The sequence below is a fragment of the Gambusia affinis genome, linkage group LG16, assembly GCF_019740435.1.
Source record: "Gambusia affinis linkage group LG16, SWU_Gaff_1.0, whole genome shotgun sequence".
Lineage (NCBI taxonomy): Eukaryota > Metazoa > Chordata > Actinopteri > Cyprinodontiformes > Poeciliidae > Gambusia > Gambusia affinis.
In genome coordinates this window covers 18614344-18624154 of record NC_057883.1, presented here as the reverse complement: position 1 = coordinate 18624154, position 9811 = coordinate 18614344, and the positions used below count along the sequence as shown (strand labels likewise).

Sequence of the window (9811 nt, the reverse complement as noted above, 5' to 3'; positions counted from 1 at the left end):
GGGAACAGGCAATCCTGACAGGCCTCTATACCCCAAGCGTGTAGAGGGTGAAATACAGTTGATTACATTTCTAAAACCCAAACGAGTCTGGAATATAACCCTTTAAATGGATCAAGGCCTGCAGTCGATCTCATGTCCAGTTGAATGAAACTATGATCAAAGAAACTACCACATGTTCCTCTGCAAGAAGGCAACTGGCACTAACCCATTTTTATCACTTATTGATAGTCAAGTTGGAGATCAATTAGTAAAGGTAATATGCTTGATTTTGTATGCAACTTCAGCATTTGCACTTAAGCACCTTTTTATGCTACTGTTTCTTTTTAAGCAGCTTTTCACAAGCCATTACTCACCCGCTTTGTACGTGCAAAATGCACCCGCCATAGCTTTCACACTCACATCGAGTGAGTTTGTTTCTTCGTCTGGCTGCGAAAATTTGAGCTTTAACTTTGAATTGCCTGTTGTTTCCCGGAAATAACCTTACAGAACCGATGTAAGATTCGTTGGAGAATGTTCTTGCCTGCCAACTTTGCTTCAGTATTGACTGATAAAACCAAAATAACTATACTATTCATCTCCATAGTCCGAGGTTTGCTCTACTTTCGCATGTAATCTTCTGCTTGCTCTTGTATTTTATAGGCTGATGGCAAACCAGCTTAACGTTTACTGGACTGGAGTGTGAATGCCAACGACAGAGGGAATGTATCAATACACAATGGTGCGTGTGAGCATATACATATATATATAACTATTAGGGCCTGCATGACCAAACTTAAGACATATTATTACTTCTTCCATTCCAGCATCATGTCAGTTTTCCTGTGATGAATTATCATAACCTCATTTTAAAAAAAATGTACTAAGCAGATTTGAGGTGATTCTGTGAAAGAAGACAAATTCTTGTAATTCTGTTACCCAAGTTCCCAATTGTCTGGATTTGTATTTTCTTGGCAAAAGTCCTTCAATTTTGGATGATGAAATGATCAAACTTATTCACATCTGTAAGAAGAAACGTTTTATTCACAGATACTGGGAAAAACACAAGCTGCCATATTATACATCTATACACAAGGTTTGAAAATCCTATACAAAAACAAAGATCTTAGAAAATATGGGTTTTGATATGAAACGAGACCTTACATATTATCACATCTTGGAAAAGAAGCTCTTTGTTTGTTTGTTTGTTTTTTTTTATTCATGAGCCCACCCTCTTCCTTTTAGTGAAAACTGAAATTATTGTAAAAAATTAGAATGGTAAAAATGGAGAGTAGAAATCATCTGTAAAAATGGTTAAAAAATCTCATGCAGCATCTTCTGTGAGGGCCTGAGAGAGCACATCTTTGTAAAAGGAAACAAAACAAGCACACCAAGATAAATCATAGCCAGTCTGGTTTTTCATGTTTTTGGAACAATCATTCTCTCAGATCTCTCTTCTTCTCTGTGTGTCAGCCATTTGATTCATAAACGCATTTGGGTGGCTTCAAAGAGCCAATATGATTGATTTTTGCTGGACACCACTACAATCACCATCCATTCCTGCATCCTTTCCCGAGAGGAAGCAGATTTAGGCATTGTGGGAGATGCTTATTAAATGTTGCGATTTTTTTCTAAATAGTCGTGTTGCAGATAAAGATTAACGTTGCTGCTGAAAACCTTAAAGTAGTTACAGTGTAAATGTGCTGGAATGCATAGAACTGAGGCTTGGTAGCACTTGGGAAAAGCACTGTTTAGGAAAAATACTGTACAGGAAGAGGCTGGCACATTGGCACTGTCTCATTTGTGTCTTACATTACACAGTCCAAACCATCTGCAGAGAAATAAGGCTCAAAGATGAGCATCCATAGACCTACTGTCACAACTGAGGGTGGAAAAATCTCTCAATGTCCATCACAGTGCCTTTCTGATTGTTTTTGGCTTCAGTTTTTGATTTCCAGGGAGATAAACATCAGTTAGCACATTTCAAATAAACTTTGCTTGCCATCAAACACACCAGCTGATCCACAGAGACCCATTTTGATAAAGGCAACTGTAGGAAAAACAAATCATTTCCACGCTGTGAGCTTTTACAGACCAGCTGACAGGAGGAAAGGCGGTCTGTGATGAAATAATACAGTCCAGTTCGAAAGTCTAGAAAACTACAGAAATACAAATCAAACTTAAGGCGCAAAGAGGCTGAATGACCATGGAGAAAATGCTGACTTGAGGTTAGAAACAAGAGAAAAGGCAAAGTCTGGGACCGCAATAACATTAGCTTATTGCTTCTTATTTTTTCTTTATTTTTCCCACTTAAAAAAAGGTTAATTGTACACACCACACATTCATTTAAATACACTATACAATGTGGTATAAAATATTTTTTTTCTTAAAAGCAACGTGTTCAGGGTTATGTTCAGGTATGCTTAAAACACCTGCGTTGTATGAAAAATAATGACTCAAAAAGAACATTAAAAAAAGGCACTTCAGGGTGTTTGTCGACTTTTCAGTAAGTGATAGCCACTGCTTTGCCATGAAGACAACAGCGTTTGTGCTCACGCTTCATTCCTCTGCTTTGTCCTAGACAACGAGGCACTGTAGCTCAGATGGTCGAGATCTCCTATGTTTTTCAGTAAAGCTCCACTCTTGTCCCCCATCTGTCTCTTTTGTACTTCATTCCAGTGATATCTATAGACTGACTGCTACATCTCTTCTACCTTTTTCTTCTCACTTCCACTTTCTTTTAGATTCCTACTTGCTTTTGTCCTCAGACTTCAACTTCCCGCAGTCCCTCTTGAGTGCCGGGTGTAGACGGCATGCTGATGTCGAAACAAGTCACCATCATGACGTGGGACTTGCAAAGATTGACGCAAAACTCCAACTCCTCTGTGGCCTGTGCCAAGGCCTCCAGGTACTCTGGAGACTCTTTATCCATACTCTGGTCCACATCAACTGTTGAGACAAGAGATCCTGTCTTAGGGCTTAAAACAAATGTATTTTTTAGGCTATGGACAGAAATATCAGTACACCAAAAGTAACAGTGACTTACATTCTCCAACCCACTTGCTCGGATCCATCATTAGTCGAATCTTTGTGTCCTCTAGCTCCTCCAACAACACTTGATGCTTTGCTCTTAATTCCCTCACCTGCTGTTGCCTTCTCTCAAGCAACCTCCACTTGCTGTTAAAATACACCAGACCCTAAAACAGAATAAAAAGGGGATTATTCATTGTAGTAACCAAAGGATTCTGTAGCATCCATTAAGAGAAAGTAAACAACCAGTTTCTCATTGTGATGAGTATATCAGTAAAGTAAGCACTTTGAATCAAGCCTGCATATTTTCTTTTTTTTTTTGTCTATCTAGACGACAAATTGCATATTGAAAGTGTTATATTTTAAATAAAGTATCAATGTAGATTTGTTTAATACTGAATCTCAACCATTATGAAAAATAAGCGTACCTTTTCAACTTCTTGGAAGGGTTGCTGCAAGAAATTGAGACAAAAAGTTAGATCAGTAAATGAAAGCCATGTACAAACCGTGTATAAATATTGATTTAGTAGTAGCTTGGAGTAAGATTTTGCAAGCCAGTAAAAGAAAATCACATCACTACTTCTGAATAAAGCAACAAGACAGATTTAAAATATACAGTCCCTAGAAAAAATATTTAATTAACTTCAACAAACTACAACATATATTTTAATGGGGTTTGATGTAATAGAGCAACAAAAAGCTTAGCATGACGTCATTCTGAATTCCCTGATATTTAGCTAAATTCTTCTTCCCTACAAATCTATTTCTTTCCTATTACTGTAGAAGAAACACATTGCCACAGCATGATGATACCACCACCTTGTTTCACTTTAGGAATGGATGAAGTGCAGGGTCAGTCTTTCTACTATATTTAGGTCAGTTCTGTATTTTATTGAAGTATGCCAAAATAAAAGATTCTAAATTTAGATTTTAATCTGATCCCAGAAAAATACCCTGAAGATTGTAGTTGTAGTATAACAAAATGTTGAGTGTGCGAACTCTTGTGTAAGACAGTGTAATGGTTTTTTTAATTGGTTTTTCAATCAGAGTATTCCTTTTTTTCTTTTTTTAAAAGAAATATATTTATTATTTTCAACAAATTATTAAAAGATTAAAATAAACCTAACAGGAGAATTCATTTGGCAGTGGTTTTAGTAAAGTGAGAATGTATTTGCATATGTCCACATGGTCACATTATTAATGTTCGTCTTTTGCTTTCATTTTTACACACCTCCCTGGTCTTCTCACATTCAAGTCAGGAAACCCTTATCAGTGCACTAGACTTCTGACATTCGTGAGGAATGCTACCAAAATACCAAGCCCAAAGTCTTGTTACAGACATTTTAATGCCAGGATTTTCTACTGAGCTAACTGAAGGTCAAACGTCTGGGGCATATTATTCTTGTCCTTCTTGTTAAAAGGAAATTAAGTGGAAAAGATTCAGTTATTTCCACAAAGTCCTGTAAATCTTTGTGGCATATCTTGACAATGTGTGGTAATAATGCTGCACTTGCAAAACAGGCTTAACAAGCAGAAGTCACAAGCCCTTCACCCAGACATGACGAAAGTTTAGCAACATGTGCTGCAAACAGTCTGGATTGACCCTGCACTCACCTCTGTGGTTTCCTCCTGACGCCGTCTTTGGAGCCGTTCCACATCATCAATCTCATATACTTTGATCTCAAAGGGCTCCTTCAACTGTCCAGACATAGGAGGCAAGTCCACCCACTGGCCTGCTGGGGCCACCTTTTTCCCCAAAGACGATGTGTCTGGTAGGGGTGCAGGAATAAGTCGCCTTCTCTGGAAGCCTTCAAATACGCATACCATGCAGTTAAATAAGCATTTTCTATGTTTGGTTAAGGACAAGGCAAGCTTACACAATGCTATTCAAAGTGTCTCACAGGTAAATAAAGTGCATTACAAGAATAAAATTTAAGCGTCATTGAAGAAGAAGAAGAAGAATTGAAAACAAATGAATAGCCAAGACAAAAATGAACTAATCAAACCATATTTACAGGAAGGCTGTAGTAAACAGTAATGTTGCAGTGGTTTGAAAGAGTGAACAGTTTCTACACATCCCAGCTAAAGGTTCAGCTGCCATGCTTAATACCAGTTTTTGGAGTCAATATAAAAGTTTCAAAAGCTATACTTTAAAAAGAGGGAACCAGGGCAGTGTTTAAAGACTAATACAATATGATTCATTTTTGAAGTGTAGGTCAGAACTCCAGCATTAGAAATATGGAATGAGCTGCAGTTTTTATCTGTCCTATTTTTGACTTTAATCACTACATTCTGTCAATGTTTTTAGGATGGCCAAAGGCTAATTTAGCAGTAAACTTGACATCCATAACAATATTGCAGTGTATCGCATGCTTTGTGGTCTTCAACCAATAGTCTTTCATTTTTGGACTAAAACCAACAATTTATGTCTTTTCTCTGTTATTCTCTGTGCGTCCATTACATCTGTTATTTTTCTTACCATTAGCTCTTTTCTTGGGATACTTGGAGCTCCTTGCTCTGCCTGAAGATGAAATACAATCAAGGAGCCCTGTGGAAGTGGAGTGGAGCTCACTGAGTGAGCTTTGGATAATTTAGATGTAAATTGAAGGGACCCTTTGGTTGATTCTGGGGATTGGGGGCATCTTGTCAATGACAGTTTACTTGATGTGGCACTGTCACTGTCTTGTTCAGAAAAACTGAATCCACTGTCATTTAAGGAGCTCTTGGCATCTCTTGTGGATGACATACAATGAAACATTTCAAGGGAATCGAAGTAAAAGGTGGACTCTGGCCCTATGTGTTGGGCCTGTGGAAGGAAAACATCTGTTGAATGGGCCCCTTCACTTTCCAAGGTGCAGACACTGACCTCACTCAACCAAGAACTGATAGACGAACCCCTGCTGTCTGTACACTCCATTGTGCTCTCCTGGGAGGGTGTCACCATGGCAATGTTGACCTCAGACCCTCCCATAGTTGATGTGTAGGCATCAAATTCATCATTGATGCTGCTGATGATGCTGACAGGCCTAGAACCAGAGGCCAGGGCCTGAAGTGAGCAGTCACTGTTAAAGCTAATAATGCTTGATGGCCGACCCTTATCTACAATACTGCCAATGGAGAGCTCTTCCACAACAGTAAACACTAACTCATCCTCCCCATTCAGCTCCACTGGCTGCTGCAGGGTGACAGTAGCTCTCAGGATATCTCGATCCAAACACCTTTCCCTTAAAGTTGAGCGCACTTGACACACCTCTACAGGTGCTCTGAACATAGGCGATGTGCAAGGGTCCCTTCTTTTAACAGCTTGGTGGCTCATTCCCACCGGTGGCATCCTGGTGGCTGATCGTTCTCCTTTTTCAGCATTTTCCATTTGTTGTGAAGGAGGTGGAGCTGGCTTCGGCAAAGCTTTCTTGTTGGGATAAACTTTCTCCCTTACTACAGGCTCCGAGCTTATGGCTATGGGAGGTGTTGATCTGTTTGTGGTGACCTGGCTTTCAGACATCAGTACCTTCTCACCATCTGCACTGGTTCTGCATACATTTTGGAAAGTCTCTGCTGGAACCCTTTCTGAAGGCATGCATTGTCTCTTGTTGGCATCAAGTTTGGGTATAACATTGGCACTGCAGGATATTTGAATAGGGATAGATTGTTTAGTTGAGATTCCCTCTTGGTTGTTGTAAAGATTTACTCCAGTCTTTGGTGAATTACAGACTTGGTTTTCCTTAGATTTTTCCGTTTTAGGGCTAGCCTGGTTTCTCTTGCCTTCTCCAACAAAGGCAGTGGGCTCTTCACTACCATCTATACACTCCAATCTCTCCTGCAGCTCAGCAAATGTGTTGCACTTAAAGAACTGGTCTCTATCCTGAGGGCCCTCTTTTGCAGATCTCTTCTTGTTAAGCGAGGGGATTATGGGAACAAAGGCAGGTGGGCCTTCATTGTCACTAAGCTCTCTATCTGAAATTGCAGTTCCCCCAGGTCCGACATAAATGACGGTATCACAAGATTGTTCACTACTTGAAGAGTATTCTGGGTCGCTGAGCAGAGCTGGCAGGTCTGGATCCAGGGCTACTGTCCGAGGGTGGAACGGTCTTAAGTGTGGTGGCCGTCGAACTCTGCCTTCCTCACAGGAACTTTCCCCTCCAGATGAACTGGATGCATACTTCAAAGAAGAGCAAAATCAAAACATATAAGATTGCTATTATAAAGAACTGCTGCTAGCTGTTGCACTTAGCTAATGCTAATCCAAGGTTAGCTAATGCTAACCTTGGATTCTTACTAATAAGATGAGCTGTGTCACAGAGTCAGTTTTAAGTCCTACATTTAAGTCACTCGGTGTAGAGCATGGTTTGTGTACAGAGTTTAAGATTTTTTTTAACACTCTGATGTACATACTTCAAATTTACAGAGGAATTAGTATCCTGTAATTACTGCTTATAGCGATAAAGGCTGTTGCCATCCCTCAGTGTACATTTTGTGCTATAATTACAGCAAGTGACATTTTATTGGTCTAAAACATTAATGTGATGACCATTCTATTTTACAAAACCTTTTTAACTGTTATGATGGATTGCAGATGGGTTTTTAATATTTCAACATGTTTTACATTGCATGTCAATATTTATCTAAAGGTTAAAAGTACACATCAATAGACACATGGAAATTAATGTCAGTAAAACAAATTGCTGTATCTGAACAGCATAATGATCACTGGGACCACAACCAAATAAATACAGGCTGCTATTGGGCCTCATTAACTTTCCCTAATCACATTTACGTAGCCAGTGCTATTGATTACATGCAGAGGAGCTGAGAAAAACTTAATCTGTGATATGGAGTATTATATGGGTGCATGTGTAAGAATCTCATTTTGATGCAGATTTTATCTTGATTAAAAATAAATTTATACCTCAAGGAGACAACAAAACTGAACATGACATGTTCTTATATTGGTGACAAACTACTTTTTCATGAGTACAAAAAAGTCAGATCAATTGCTTTAATGGCAAATACCATAGCAACAAAAAGGTAAAAAGGAATGTAGTCTTACATATATAGAACAGATCTTCAGCATACCTTTGATTTCTTCTTCCTCATACGGTGAATACGAGAAGCCAGCTGGATTGTGTTGAGTGAATCAGCGTAGTGGGCTGGGGAATCTGAAATATGGGCAATCATGGTGGTTCTGCAGTTGATGTTGCCAAGAGACTCCCTCAGCAACATTGTCAGTTTGCTGTCCCTAGAGAATGAATTAAAGTTGCTATTAGAAAGCGGCTCTGTCATGTTTTAAACAATGAAAAAAGTAACTGATGTGTTGTGTTGTCTGGGGAAGCGTCCTTAATACATGAAGTGAAAAAAGCTCCCAGGTGACAAACTGTTAATATTTCAATAATTAAAGTACTATTACAATCTTGTGTTACACGAGGAAAAATTACTGTCTAAAGGCAAATAAATTGTCAACCCACACACTGAAACAAACCCATGATCAATTATGGTTTTCTTACCTATAAGGAACATGTTTTGCTCCATTTGTCAAAGCCATTATGACATTTCCCAGTGCGTTCAGGGAAAGACACATGCCTCCTCCTCCATCTCTGCTTTTACTCAGGACCTTCTCACAGCTTCCCAAATCAATAAGGTGCAGTCTGCTCCGTCCACCTGACACTGTGCCAATGGAAGAAGGGGAACGAGGTAAGCAAAACAAAGACATTCCCCTTTTGAAGTTACAGTGACAGGAGCAACACAGCACTGTGTCAACTGTCCAGTTTGTTTAGGAGAAAGATTCCCACTGAAGTGATTCAGTTATGGAACAACTAGCATTGTGAAGACAAAGGAATATAGCAGGTAGATCAGTAAGTTTGTGGAGAAGTATAAACAATATCCAAAGCTGACACCATCTGAAACTGCTAAACCTACCAACTAACAAATGGAAATGGATAGATTATTGTAGCTGTCGCTATATTGATCAAATCACACTTAACAAAACCACTCTTAATCCAACCAGCTGGATTCCCAAAAAATGTATAACTCTGGCTTTGTTGTTTATGTTATGTAAAAATAATAATAAATCCACCACAATCAGGATTAAATATCTATTCTAATGAATGAATAAATTAAATAAATGATTCCATATTTAGATATTAAATAAGGCATTCATTCTTAAATCAAGCACATCAAATAACTATTATTATCAAAGACAAATACACTCTTTTAATCTATTGCGGTGCAGGAAAATTCACATTTTTAGTGTAAAGTGAAAGCCTGATATGTCAGCATGGAGGCTTGAAGATTTTACAGAAATACTAACTTCCTCCTTTGCCGCTTTTCTCCATGCGATACTGGTAAATATGTAGTGTGAACAGCATGTGCGAGTTGCGCCTTTCATCTTCATCTGCATCTGGCCTGCTGGTGCTGCGTGCGGCGAGGGCTGCGTCCAGGAAGAAGGCGGCTTTCTCAGCAGTTGGGGCTCGAAGCTCGCTCTGGTTCTGGAGCTAAAAGGTTAAAGAGCAGTGGTGATGTGAGCAAAAGAAGGTGTAAAAATGGAGGCGCAGTAAAAGGATAGAAGCCTGTTAATTGGATCCCAGCATACATTAGAGTGTGTCTCCGGGGCAATTAAAACAGCAGATATGCACACAGAAGGAGGAGGATTAGGAGAGTTACGTAGGAGATGGTAGTGGTAGGACACAAATATAAAAAAGGGGGTGGACAAGAATGAAGGTAGAAGAGATCATACAGAAGCCCATGCGAGGCTACTGAGAGGAAGACAAGCTTCACAGGACTGCATTTCCTTTGAAGTCAAAGTCCACAG

General features: G+C 39.2%; 1 protein-coding gene across 1 annotated transcript in view; it reads right to left on the bottom strand.

Annotated features, from left to right (window-relative positions):
• Positions 1–1002: 1002 nt before the first annotated feature.
• Positions 1003–9811, bottom strand: part of kif26ab (kinesin family member 26Ab) — an 83062-nt gene continuing 74253 nt past the window's right edge. Inside the window, 9 exon segments of the mRNA XM_044143267.1 lie at positions 1003–2925; positions 3023–3173; positions 3435–3458; positions 4621–4814; positions 5486–5540; positions 5543–7165; positions 8080–8242; positions 8508–8667; positions 9311–9494. Coding sequence (XP_043999202.1) covers positions 2741–2925; positions 3023–3173; positions 3435–3458; positions 4621–4814; positions 5486–5540; positions 5543–7165; positions 8080–8242; positions 8508–8667; positions 9311–9494 — 2739 coding nt within the window. The 3' untranslated portion in view covers positions 1003–2740.